The sequence below is a fragment of the Lampetra fluviatilis genome, chromosome 5, assembly GCF_964198595.1.
Source record: "Lampetra fluviatilis chromosome 5, kcLamFluv1.1, whole genome shotgun sequence".
Classification (NCBI taxonomy): domain Eukaryota; kingdom Metazoa; phylum Chordata; class Hyperoartia; order Petromyzontiformes; family Petromyzontidae; genus Lampetra; species Lampetra fluviatilis.
In genome coordinates this window covers 9,814,969-9,829,407 of record NC_136279.1, presented here as the reverse complement: position 1 = coordinate 9,829,407, position 14,439 = coordinate 9,814,969, and the positions used below count along the sequence as shown (strand labels likewise).

Sequence of the window (14,439 nt, the reverse complement as noted above, 5' to 3'; positions counted from 1 at the left end):
CGCGTTGTAACTCGATCCGTGGTGGCATTATGTAAACGTCGTAAAGTGGATCGTCGTAAAGCGGAGACCTCCTGCATTCCTGTATTCCTCTGAACAAATGTATGAACATTGTGAGGACAAAATAAGGCGAGATAGATTCAGCAAGCCAAAATAATTCCCGCACTGCTCTGGCTGAAATTAAGCACTTGATGGAAGGATGTGCTGGAACGAGATATGAGGACAGTGAATATTACTGGGGAAGAGGTGCAGATTCGAAGCACATGGGGAGAGAAAAGCCGAGCGGGGGACCCCGTACAATAGTGGGGCTTCTGGCTCAGAAGACGTTGCATGGTGTGTGTGTGTTTGTGAGGCTCTCTTTGGAGAGCGGTAGTGTAAGTGGTCAGCGCTTTGCGCTACGAACCCGACCACCTGAGTTTGATTCCCGCTCACGGCCAACACCAGTGACGATTATCTGAACTGGTGCTGAGCCTCTCCTAGGTTGACTCAGCCTCAAATAAGTACCTGGTGTGCTGTGTAAAAATGTTGCCACTGGGAAGACAAACGCGGCGTGGTGCTGGCCACCCACTCCCTAACAGCACTTGCCTCAACACTCTGTTAAGGCTATACGGGGATCTTTGTATTGTGTTTGTGTGTACAGCATTTGTGTCTGTGTGTTTGTGTTGATGTGTGATCACGTGGCCTCGAGGTGCACATAAACCTGGCACAAGCGTCGTTGTGACGTCACCGCCACTTAGTGGCGAATGGTGGTTGTTGTTATATATGTAAAAAATGCCTTTTCAAAAACTGCTGAAGAAAGCACTTCCAAACGTTTACTTGTACATTTTTGTTCACACATACAAGAAGTGGCCGGGTGTGTCAGTGGAGTCAGCGTAGCAGGGTTCAGGGCCGCTGAGTCTGCGCTGCTGAGACCCTGGGCTCACATTCGGGTTTCAGGCGACCCGTAATGCAACTGGATTCTCAAGTGAAGGGAGTTCACGGCCTATGTTCAGTTACTGCGCAAAATAAAAGCCATACCATGTAACATTTGTTTTTTGGAATTAATTTTGGTAAAATTTGCAGGGAGAAGAATTACGAGAAAATGTTTTGGACTTGCGTGTGACAAACATGGCTCTGTAGCAGGACCCCAAAAAGGGTTAATTAAAGAGAAAACGAAAGGGATAACGGAAATATAATAATGGTATGGCAGATAAGAGGACTTCCACTGTAAAGATAAAAGGTAAAGGTGCAGCCCTGCAATATCCTGCTCACGCCTCTGCTGGCAGATGGGCCTACGCTAGAGGCAGCTCTAAAAAGTCCCTCTCGAAGGTATGTTGGCCTAGAGTGTCTTCGAAGAGGTCGGAGTAGCGGCTGGGGCGGTTTAAGAAACGTGCCCATCGTTCAACAGCTGCGCAGGAAGACTGCAAGTCCAGTGTGCTCACCATTACGTCCACCAAATTTCACTGTACGCATCCAAAAAAGCATCTCCTTGCTCGGATGAGTGCTGGAGCTGCACTCATCTCTTGTGGCAGCCCTCAGGTCAACGGAGGAAATGTCACACGCTATCCTTGGAACAATCACTTCTAATTTTCCACACTGGGTCACGTATTGTTGGATGATGAAACGATAGGTTTGTTAATTCTTCATTTTCCTGGTATTGTCTCTTACTCACGGTGGTGTCTGCTGCCTTCCTGCTCTTCTTTCTCTGCTCATTCCTCTCCTGGGCCTTCATCTACACATCCACTCCAGTGTCCTATCCTGGTTCATCACTTCAAATAGCCTCCTCTCGCTAGACCTGCCTCTCGGACTCCGCCCTGGTGCTGCCATGTTCATCGGCTTTCTTCTTCTGACGTGGGTTTCCTCTCTTCTTACGACACGTCCTGGCCATCTGAGTCGACTTTCTTTCGGCTACTCTGAGATTGGTAACACCACTCTCTTTCACCATTTTCCTCGTTGCTTCATTGCGAAAGAGACGAGGAGGAAAGCTAATTTTGGCGAGGTCCTCCGCCAGCCACCTCGAGTGCTCTTCGCTGATGTCATCGCGTGAGTGGGAGTCTTTAAATTCGGATAAAGTTTTATGCGGCTTTTACCCACGCTGCATTTAATAATAATATCTTTTTAGCAAAAAGTGTCCCGACATTTTAATGGAAGCACGGCCAATGTTTATTTGTTCGTGTGGAGCATCTCCCTCCCCGGCATGACCGGGAAAGACCCCGGGAAAAAACTTACAGAGAATCGTTTCGCTGGGGAAAGGGCAGGGTCGCTCCTGCATGGACGCCATTGTTAGTGTTGTTTTGTTGTTGTTGTTGTCCTTGCGTCATTCTCCCTGTGCTCTTGGCATCTGTCGGAAACGAAGTGTGGGTTCAGACCTCTCGTAGCCTCGATACACCAGCTCCGTGTGTTGGAGAACGGTTCCCAGAAGGAGACACCACAGAACTATTTCTGAGAGATCCATTCAACTTAACCTTGTTTTTTGTGTATCCACACAAACGCGAGGGTGTGCTGCGCTTTCCCAAGTTGCACTGCTACAGATGTCATAAAATGAGCGCACACAGCCGGAAGTTAGCCAAACGAAGTGAAAACCAAATACAATGTGCTATCATTAGTGACCGGGCTAAGACATTCGATTGACTAGAGCTGAACCCAAGTTAATCACAGGCGCTAGAGACCCAGATTTCAAGCATTGGCTCAGTGTCTCTGTCCTCCAAGCACTCTGGCTCACCCCACGGACCACGGGACGTCATCTTCTTGCTCACAGTTTTGTTTTTCAGAAAAGGGGGTGCGGGAAATTCCAACGAGACCCAGTGGGCACAGTACAGCAGCGCAGCAGTCGGCTCGAAGAGTGAGGCGGGCCGACGTGGTGCAAAGGGGGGAGCTGGCGACCGAGAGGGGCTTGCTGACAGCGGGCACCGGCCGCGGTGTTGTCGGGATCGGCCCGTGAGGTTGCGGAGGGGGAATCGTGAAAGACGCAGGCGGGCGACTGGCGGAAGCCGCCCTCCATCATCAACAGGAGGCGGGGGAGTGACGTTCACGGCGGCGAGCGAGAGCGTTGGAGAAAAATAACACAGAGTTAGGAGAAGTAGCCAGTTTTTTTCTTTTAAGATTATGGGGCTTTGGGTTTGTTGCCTGAGCTCCTGTCGGCGAGCCTTCATAACTCCACCCAATACCACCTGGGGCTCTGTCACAGGAACTCCTATGAAAGTACCTTCACAACTCCACCCTCACCACCCGGGTCTGTCCCGTGACCTCCTTTGTCAAGAGAACCTCCGTCACTCCACCCTCAGCGCTTGGGCTCTGTCCTTTCGTTGCTGTCAGCAAAAATTTCACGACTCTTTTCCTCATCGTCTCGGCTCTCGACCGCGACTTCCCAACAGCGAGATTCCAGCACAGTGAACCGGGTCTTGTAAAAAGATGGGCAGAGTGATGCCATGGCCACTTAGGTGCGGATATTGTGTCCCTCGCTCGACCACCTGTGCCTATGTTGCCTGTAACACGGCGTATGCGTACTTGTGGGTTTTTTTTACTTTGTTATCATTGTGTGCAGTAGCCCGTGCCGCTCTTGTTCCGGCGGTTGTGTGCGGTTCACGAGGCGTCATCTTACGTGTTGACAAACGCTTGTGAGTGCGTGTGGTACATGCACTGTGTGTACATACACACGCATGTACATGTGTGGGGGTCCGTGTGTGTGGGCCTGCGTGCGTCTTGCACCCTGAATTGTACATTTTGTTTCCTGCAAAATTATGGGAAGGCACGTGACATTTCACTCCCATACTATGACCCAAGTGTGACTTGTCTGCTTAAAATTGAAACTATGTGACTCTGCGTATGTGTGTGTGTGCACGTTTGTGTGATTGTGTGTTGGGAAGTGGTCGTGCAGCGGTCCGCACGCTGCGCTACGAACCCGGTGGACCCGAGTTCGATTCCCACTCACGGTCAACATCAGTGACGATTATCTGAACTGGTCCTGGGCCTCTCCTAGGTCGACTCAATCTCAAATGAGTACCTGGTGCGGTGTGTAAACATCACTACTGGGGAGACAAAGGTGGCCAGGCGTGGTGTTGACCTCCCACCCCCTTCGTGTGCCATGCCAGCCTTCATAGGTGCTCGCTAACAGCACTTGCCCCAACAGTCTGTTTCGGATATACGGGGGATCTTTGTTGTGCGTGGCGCAGTGTTGATCACAGTGCAAAAGACCCAGCTGCCTGAGTTTGATTCCCGTGGCGAACATCAGTGGTCAGCGATATCTGAGCCATTTCTGGGCCTCCCCTAAAATGTTTACAGTACCTGGTGCGATGTTTATATATCAGCAATGGGGAGACAAAGACGGCTCGGCATGGCGCAAACCCACATTACCTCCTTGTGCGCCATAGGTGCTCGCTAACCGCACTCGCCCCAATGGTCTCCAAAGGCTGCACGGCAGGATCGTTGTCTTTGTATTCGTGTGCGTGTGTGCGGTGCACTTAGCAGCTTGTAAAAGACTCCACCTTTCCCACTGGACTAACTCTCGAGATTTTATTGCAGAGAGAGAGAGAGGGAAAGCGGAATGGAAAGAAATGTCGCGTTGGCAGCTTCGACAGACGTGTACAGTATTTCCACCCGCAGCAGATCGATCTGGAGAATGTGGCAACAGCGCAAGTGAGATGGATTTCGCCGTGGGTCCCATGACCCTACATGAGAATGTTTCACAAAAAGCGATGAAACGCAGAGCAAAATATAATTCGGCGCGTTCTAATTGAACCCAAACCATGGTGTTAAGGTCGTGCCCTTTACGCTGTTCTCGTGCTAAAATGTACAATGGGATCAAGTGAGCCTGTTGCACACGATAATTGCATCATAGTTGTGTGTGTTTCGGGTACGTTGACACATGCAGGTACGTGTGCATATACACGTTGCCGGCACGGACATTTATTTGCGCACTGCACCACTCGCCACTTTGGCGACCCCGAGTTCAATTTGGCAGCCATGGCGAACGTCAGCGGCGAATGATATCTGTCCCAGACCCGTGCCTTAAACGAGTACCCGGTGCGGAGTTGTAGACATCAGCACTGGAGAGACAAACAAGGCCGGACGCGGTGCTGTTTCTGGCGACGCCAGCCCGGGTGTTAAGTGTGATATCTTTCTCCGTGGTGGAGGCGACACCCCTGGGTAATCTTCCACACGGCAGATCGTCCCACACGAGGATAGATCTTTCCCCTCCCTGCTTGCCCTGGGTCCTCTCCGTGCAGACAACCTAGAGAGGACATCTAACGTCGACCCCAGGGAGGGCATCTTAACCCTTACTCAACCCCTTGGGTGAGTAAACAAGAAAATGAGGAAATGTAGAGCAGTGCATATCATTATCATCATCAGAGTTGTTTCTTTTTGTTTGCATTTTGACTGCTTGTGTTGTGGTTATTGCAAACATGATGCCTTGTATAAAGGTGTCAGTTTTTGTACCAGTTGAAAGGGTAAAAACCTACTACTATGAAACGTATTTAATGAAAGTGGCTCAGCGGTAGAGCGGGCGGCTTGCAATCGGATGGTTGCGAGTTCAAATCTCGGTTTGTCGTTGACGCAGCCCATCATTCCTCCCTCTGGGGTTTATAAAATGGGTACTACTTCATAGAGAAGTCGACTGTGGTTGTCCTATAGATAGACTCCCCTCCAACCATAGAAATGTGACATTTGCACCACTGGCTCGGGACTGTAAAACGGAGATGAGCCACCGATGCCTCATTGCTCATTTGAGCATGAATTGTCTTTGACCCGACCATTTAATAAAAGGAACAATGCCACCTCAAAGAGCTCTACGATCACGGTGGTCAAAAATGTAAACATCTGTTGGGGGAGGGGGTGATTTTACCATGCGATAGTTTATCCAGAGAAACAAGTGCCATGGTGAATATCTACCGTGTGACACGAGCCATCATAGATGCTCGCGAACAGGCACTTGCTCCAACAGCTTTGCGGGGGAGGGATCTTTGTATCTTTCGTATATACGTGTGTGTGTGTGCTTTAAGCACCCGCATAATCACGCGTGCACACTCACACGCACATGCAGGTCCGGAATCTCTTACATAAACATCTTTGGTACGCAGCCAGTGCTGATTGCATCCTCGTATATACTGTATACACACTCGTATGTACTATACACACACGCGCGCACACGGTATTGTGAGCGTGCGTGTTTTGGCATACGCATGTTTGTGTGCGGTGTCGAGCGTGTGCTCGGCTTGTTTGTGCGCGTGCTTTAATCGGAGACCAGTCGTGCAGAGGTTAGCGCACCGCGCTACGAACCCGGAAACCCCGAGTTCGATTACCGCTCACGACCAATAACAGTGACGAATTTCTGCGCCGGTTCTGGCTCTCTCCTATATCGACTCATCCTGAAATGAGTACCTGGTGCGTCGTGTCAGCATCAGCACTGGGGAGCAAAGACGGCCAGGAGTCGGGTTGGCCATCCACTGCCTCGTGCGCCGTGTCAGCTCTCTAACGGCACTTGCCCCAACACCCTCTGAAGGCTATACGGGGGATCTTTGTATTTGATCACATATCCTTCTTTGCTTTGATTTTTTTTTCTGATTAGCGGAGACATGTTTTGTAATACGTGGGATTTGTGCAGCGCATTTCTAAACTGAAGTGAACATCCATAGGACAACAAGTGGCATTAGATCTGCCATTATCAGCTTCGTCAGCATGAGCCCCATTCTATCCACTGCTGGATGAACCCTGCTATCAACCCTCAAGTTCTCGCGAGGCCAGAATCCATCTCGCCCCTGCGGATGAGCTGACCTCTTGTCTCCGTGGAGGTCTCGGGGCACATTCTGTCAGTTTCCGTGCCATTCCATCACAAGTCTCGTCCATTGGTCATCATCCCTTATCGCCACAATGGGTCTCTGATATGCTTTTCTTCCCTGATTCATGTCTTCCTCAGTATATATATTATTTAGTTTTTTCCATCAGTAATGTCCAGATTTTATATGAAGAGAGCAAAGCTTTTAATTAGTTCCAGATTCCACTAAAGAGCCACGTGTGAAGTTGTAGATATAATAATAATAGTGTTTAGCTCTTTGTAAATGTACTGCTGGATGAACGCCTCCCCACGCCGGGCTGGTCATGCGCCATTGTTTACCATACCTCACCAGTCGGTGCAGGGCAGTTAAGGTTAGTTAAGGTTAGTTAAGGTTAGTTAAGGTTAGTTAAGATCAGTTAAGGTTCGTTAACCGGATTAAGACTTCACTCGCCACTGACAGCAGCCATGGCTGGGAATTAAACTCAGGTTTGACAGAGTTTGAGTCACGGACCTCACCAGCCTGACAATACCCCCTCCTCCTCCTCCAAGAGGGCCTGGTTCCCAGCCATGGCTAACGTTCGTGGCGAGTGATATCTTAACCGGTGCTTGGTCCCCTGCTTCACTAACCTTCACGGACCATCGTGGTGAAGTATGGTCAGAGATGGCATGGGGTGCCTTCATCCAGCAGTAGATTGAGAAAGGACTGTAAACCATTATTGCAGTAGTAAAGTGTTTTTGATGGTTCGTTTGTCACTGAATATTTGTGAATCTAAAAACGGATTCGATGTTCAGTCGTCATGGGCTATCGTTTCAAGTAATTATAAAAACATTTCAGAGAGAGGGAAAAAAATGTTGATAATCATAATTAGTGATAAACACTTTCCATCGGGTTGTACTCCCATCATGTTCATCATCTTTGTTTTCAGGAGAGTCATTAAAATGAGCAGTACCACTTTGTGAGAATGCAGCCGTGGTCGTGCGATGTGGAGACAGGCATATTGACATGCGTAAACCATTGTTTGTGCACGGATGTGTCTTTATTTGCATTCAAATGCGTGCGCAGCACATTGTGATGGCATGTGCATACAACTGTGCGAGTATCGTCGGTGAGGGTGAGCGGGTTACACTACCTACGTACGTCTGTAACATTGAAATCACAGTTTTAATGTTTCTCTAATACCAAAACATCGATTAAATATTTAAACCTCAATGCTTAAAGCCTCATTAGCGGGCCCCAGTGTGTAAAGGTCAGATCGGAAGGACAATTTGGTAGCAGTGCTTGTGCGTGTCTGTTGTTGTGTCTGTGTTCGTCTTTGGGGAGCGGTGGCGTGCCGGTGAGCGCACTGCGCTACGAACTGGGCGACCCGAGTTCGATTGCCAACACCAGTGACGATTATCTGAACCAGTCCCAGGCCTCCCCTAGGTCGACTCAGCCTAAAATTAGTACCTGGTGCGATGTGTAAACATCGCGACTGGGGAGACAAAGGTGGTCGAGCGTGGTGTTGGAAACCCACCCCCTCCTGTGCCGTGCCGGCCTTCATAGGTGCTCACTAACAGAACTTGCCCCTACAGGCTTTCTGGGGGATGTTTGTCTCCTCTGTGTATTTGGGCTGTTTGCGTATCTATTTGTGTGCGTGTATTTACTTTTTTATTCAGCTCAAGAAAGTGCTTGAATTCAGGTTAAAAACTGGTTTCTTTCCTTCCACCTGAGTAAACACCAATGAAACCATCCTCGATAAGAAATTAATATCAGGGTCATAAAATATATGTATAGACGTCCACTTAGCGCTCATTGTTGTGCAATCATTTCCAGGGTCGATACATTAGGTACTACTTGCCTGTCACAAGAAAAGGACATCATCGCCTGTAAATGTTACCTCGTCACTGCTGGGCTGCGAGATGGCCAGGACAAATGTGTCAGCACAGCAAATGGATTTGAATCCTCTGCGGATCTTTGGGTTATCCTTCCCTATGCGTGGGTTTTCTCCGGGTTCTCTGATTTTTTTTCCCTCCTGTAAGTTATCAATGGAATTTACCAAACATCTCAATGCAAGACCACCTTGCAAAAAAATGTATTGAGGCTCGGGAAGTCTTATACAGGAGCATTCGTACCACTGCATCAAGTGGCACATTCGTATGGAGAGGTCTTCATCCAGCATTGGATTGAAAGGGCTGTCAATTATAATCCATATGTGGCTAATCTGTACGCGTGTAACTTCGTATGCATGTCCAGAAAATTTTCGTAGAAGGCTCCACCAATTTCAATGAACGATTAATAATTTGAAAGCTCGTGATATTCAATGCAACCAGTTTTTAAATTACAGAAAACAAATTACCGATCTGATCATTTAACCAATTCGGCGTTTTCGCTTCGGCGCTGATTATCCGCTCTGCCATATGGAATGGCCCGGTGCTGGACTTGCGATTAGTTTTTTAAATCATGCAACGGATAGGCATGTGCCTCTGGGGATGGGTGTGTCCCTCTCGTTTTTAGCCAATGTTCTGGTGGTGGACAGTTTTGGGCAGTAGCGCTTACTCAATTCGCAAAGTGTACGATGAAGATGCCCTGCAACATCGTAATTTGGGAAATGTCCCTTCATAGAATGTGCTATGAAGGGCCATTCCCCAAAAAACGTTGCCCATATTTTTACCTTCAAGGCGGTGTTATTGACGAACGTGTTGAGTTTTTTATTTGTTAATAGGTGCTCACAAACAACATAGCTTGCAGCAACAATCTGCATATATTTGCGTGAGCGAAAAAAATCCCATCCAAGCATCTCCCGTGTTTACGTGTTCTCACTGTTCCTCCCTGTTCTTCATGCCCAATGTCCTCATCAGTCGTCGATTCAACAACTTAAAATCAGTTCTTATTGTCCCCATAGATACATACGTGTTATATTTAATGATGGTTTGTGCAAGTTATATTCCATCGTTAAGACTTTATATTTATGTTTAAGCTGAGCAAACAAAACTGTGCAAATGAGATAGAACGAGCGGGCGAAAACGAGACCACAGGCGAGAATGGATTGCATGAATCGCGCGAGCCCGAATTGTGACAATTCGTTGAGTCGCTGATGGGGCGAATTGTCTCCTGTGCCCAGTTCCTACGGCTCTCGGTCTCCTCGTGCATCCCCAATATCTCTGCGTGCATGTCCCTTGCAGCACATCCATGCATTCCTCCCCACATCGCTTAACTCCGTTCCCCCTCTGCACCCCCCCCCCCCCCCCCCAGGGCGACCTGACGTGGGTGACGGGCGGCGGCGAGGGCGTGCGCCTGGGCCCCGTGGCGCTGGGCGCGCTCTCCGAGCTCGAGAGGGCCCGCTTGCAGGAGGCGGCCCTCGCTCGCCTCGCCGACATGCAGCTGCCCTGCAACATCGCCATCCCGAAAGGTGGCAACTGCCGGCGGGGGAGGGGGCGTTGAGGGGGAGGGGCAGAGAAGGGGCTGCATGTGTGGGTGGGGGGGGCGCAATCACTCAGAGCATCATATTAGGGGGGGTGCGGGATCGACTAATGAGGGGATTAACCAATCAGCGGACGAAATTTTGACTTAAAACTTTCGTGACTGCAGGAGTTCATCTTCTTTGCTTCTTTCGGTAAAGTCACGTAGATAGAAGAAGAAAAATAATAATAAAAAGAAAAATTATAATTATCTTTATTCTTATTTTTATTCTCATAACTGATCAGGTATTGCATGAGACGCCCTACCAATGAGGGGACCGCATGAGGGCACTAATGCATCGGGGAGAATCACACAGGGGTTGGTGATCAACAGTTCCGGAGATCAATCACTCAGGAGGAATCAGTCGCTAAGTGGTTTCGAACCACTCAGGGAAACCGCAGAGGAACCAACAGATCGGGGGGGGGAGGGGACAACACAACCAACGAGGAGGATTGCGTGAGGGGATCAACCATTCAAGAGAGATTAACCAATCCGGGGAACTCTGCAGCGTGACCTTGTTTAAAGGGGGGCGGCGTACACACACACACAAAAAACTCAAGCGGGAGAGCATGAAACAGTTAAACAAACCTTAAAACAACGTTAAACAAATGTTAAGCGTTAAACGGAAGGAGTAACGATATGATCTGCTTGTGTCCATCATGCATTCGGCTGTCACTCTCACCCCGTGTGTATGTATGTTGAACTTCTTTTGCACCGTACGTCGCGAACCGTGCGAATCGGAGGTGTGGAGGGAAGGTCACCAAAACTAAACTACAGTGGTACCTCGGTATATATGTCGTTAGTTCGTTCCAGAAGGTAGGACCTGTACCGAAAATGACGTCTACCAAACGAATTTTTCCCATAAGAAATAAAGGGAAAGGAAATAATCCATTCCAGAGTATAAGAAATTATATTTCATATGGCATATTATACATTAATGGGGTTGTATAAAATAATTTAGACACTACTTATTACAAAAATGCATACATAAATTAAAATAAATGCATAAATAAATTAAAATAAATGTAAATAAAATTTAAATGTAACATCACTTTACCTTGTTGAGAGGAGTTGATAGCCTACGAGGATGGTAGTGAGGAAGGGGAGGAGTCGTGAACCGGGGTCTACGCGGGTACGCGGTGACTCATCCCGACTCATACAAGTTCTAGCAAGCGCGTCGTATCCCAAGCAAGACGTCGTATCCCAGGCAAGACGTCGTATCCCAAGACATTTTTTTCTCGTCAAAACACGACCTATACCAAATTCGACGTATTCCAAAGCGGTCGTATACCGAGGTATGACTGTATATGAGGAAAAGGTTTGCCCAACATTGTTTTGACTTGGCTATAGGAAGTTAGAAATGGGGCTGAGCTTTGGGGGCGGGGGGGGGGAGTATGCCCCCCTCAGTCCCGCCATGCACTGGATCTAACTCGGGGGTGGGGGAGTGGAACCACCCACACGGAAGGGCCACACGGGGGCATGCTGCGATCCAGCGGTGGTCAATGTAGATGGCGGTGGATGAGAGGGTGATGGGGAGAGAAGAACGAGGTGGTGGTGGGGGGGGGGCACACTCAAGTCACGTGATTTACGGCTCATTTAGATATCGAGATTAGAAGGAGAAGTGATTGTTGGGTACCCGTCGAATTCACTAATTTCTTGAGAACTGCTTTTTGTGTTTAGTTTGTTGTCCTTCCAACCGCACCTCCGATTAGCACGGTTGGCTACGTACGGTGCGAAATAAGTTCAACATACATACAGCATACATACAACCTGCATACATACAATTCAGAAAGTAGACATGTCTCAGCAACTCGCGAAATGAATTGATCTCTCTGCAACTGAAATTGATGGCTTAGAGGGCAATGTGCCGGCAATGCTGAGAACCGATGTTTCCCCCCCAAAAAAATCAAGTAATATTTGCTTCACCAATGACTGTGCAGAAACATATAAGATTGTTGGATATTACCTAACTTTATTTGCGTGCATATGTTTGCATACGTGTGTGGTGTGTGCTGGCCACCTACAACCCTCGTGTGCCATGCCGGCCTTCATAGGTGCTCGCGAACAGCACTTGCCCCCAAAGTCTGTTAAGGCTACACGGGGGGATCTTTTTTCTTTGTTTGCGCGTGCAGATGGCCAGAAACGGAAAAAATCCTTGCGTCGGAAACTTGACACGACTTTGTCTCGGGAGAAGTCAAAGGACAAAGGTAACGGCGAGCGAGGTGGAGCCGTAATGAGAGTGACCCCTCGACGTCAACCACGGCCACAGTGCTCCCGTGAACTCTCACCTCTACGCGTGCGTGCGTGCGTGTGTGTGCGTGCGTGTGTGTGCGTGTGTGTGTGGAGGGGAACGGTAGTGCACTGTGCTACGAACCCTGCGACCCGAGTTCAATTCCCGCTCACTGTCAGCACCAGTGACGTTTATCTGAATCGGCCCTGGGCCTCCCCGAGGTCAACTCAGCCTAAAATAAAAGCATGGTGCTGGCCACTAACCCCCTCGAGGGCCACACCGGCCTTCATAGATGCTACTCGATAACAGCACTTGCAAAAACAGTCTGTTTGGGCTCTACTAGTGTGTGCGGCTCATGATCAAATGACCTGAAACGTGTCCGATTTCCAAAGTTATTTCTCCAAAGCTAAGCAAGTTTGAGCCTGGATTGTGATTGGATGAGCGAATGCCGTGCATGCACCAGGCTGTTATTTGCGAGGGCTATGTGGGGGCAGCAGAGAAGAGGGCAGCCAAACCCCCCGTTGACTCTCCTGCTCCCGGGTCCAAGCCTGCCCGCCTTCCCCAGGCTGCACTTACCTGCATGGTCAAACACCCCCCCCCCCCCGCCCCCATTACCCACACAGCACAGCAAGGCCCTCATCCAGCAGTGGATTGACATAAAGGGCTGCACACGTGTGTGTGTGTGTTTGGGGCAACAACAAGGCAGACTTGCGTGATGTGATGAGCAACCACTCGTGGGTCTGTCCCGTGATTATCCGCCAGCGATCCTTGACTATTTCTCCAAAAAAAACCAGTGTTTGTCTCCCGGTGAGCAACGTCGTGAGAGTGAACCAGGCCTGGCACTGAGGTGACGTCATCACAACTTATAGACAACTGGTGGTGGTGATGTTGTAGTGGTGTTTTTTTGGTCGCGGTAGTGCTATTGCCGCTACTGGTACACTGTTGTGTGTGCATCATTGTGTGTATGCTTGCAAAAGAATGTGTATCTCGTTATGTTCCTACGTGTGCATGGAAATGCATGTCCCCCGTGCATCCATTCCCACATCTCCTCGTGCATCCCTATCACTTCTCGTTTCTCTCGATCCCACAATTCTGATTACTCCCCGGTTCACTCCCCGTGTTTGCCGTGTCTCCCTCTGTATCCCCATACCAACCCCGCCTCCCTGTTTCTCCCCACATCTCCTTCTCTGCCCCCGTGCCCTTCCGCTGTCTCCCCGTGTCTCCCCTGTGCCCCCCTCAACCCCCCTACAGAGTCCCCTCCGCGTGCCTTCGGGCTGCCCCTGCTCCAGGTCATTGCCAATGACCTGGAGCTGAAGCAGCGCAGGGAGCTGCTGTCGTCCTGCGTGCCGGACCCCTCGCCACCACCCCCGCCGCTCGCCCATCCTGGGTCGGTGGGGTCAGGGGGCACGGGGTCACGGGGCGTGGGGTCGGAGTTGACGGGGTCGGCGCTGGAGTCGTCCGCCGCGGGGTCGACGCGAGACGAGGGCGGAGAAAACGCGGGGAGAGCGACGGCAGGGAGGACACGGCCCCAGCAGAGGAGGGTGAGCGGAGAGCGGAGAGCGGCGTGCGCGCGTGTGTTGGTGCGTGCTCATTTGTTTGGGCTTTTACATGCCTATGTATATACGTGTGTGTGTGTATGTGTTGACACTTCAGAGTGCACCTAGCATGGTGCAATTGCCACGACCACAAGTTCTTAAAAGCTTGCTCAATTCCACAATGTGTTAACTTTTTTTTTATTTCAACGCCAATAGTACTGTTTGTTGCTGGTCTCTCGGGGCCTTTGAACCCGTGTGTATGTGCGTACATGCGTTTGTTCACATGTAGTTTGTACGTGCGTCTGCACGTGTACATGTATGTGTACGTTTCTGGTTGCGTGCGTGCGTGCACGTGCGTATGTCCATGTGTGTGTGTGTGATTGTGGGGAGCGGTAGTATTGTGGTTAGCGCACTGCGCTACAAACCTGGCAGCCGAATCCCACTCACGGCCAACACCAATGACGATTATCTGAATCGGCCCTGAGCC

At 49.7% G+C, this 14,439-nt stretch overlaps 1 protein-coding gene across 2 annotated transcripts in view; it reads left to right on the top strand.

The window, feature by feature from the left end:
- The window catches only part of LOC144932538 (rho GTPase-activating protein 6-like), a 52,733-nt gene that overhangs the window by 22,855 nt on the left and 15,439 nt on the right, over window positions 1-14,439 (top strand). For both annotated transcript variants that reach the window (XM_078856721.1, XM_078856720.1), the window contains exons 3-5: window positions 9,981-10,137; window positions 12,320-12,394; window positions 13,669-13,958. In XM_078856721.1, the coding sequence (XP_078712847.1) occupies window positions 9,981-10,137; window positions 12,320-12,394; window positions 13,669-13,958 (522 nt within the window). The remainder of the gene's footprint in view (window positions 1-9,980; window positions 10,138-12,319; window positions 12,395-13,668; window positions 13,959-14,439) is intronic.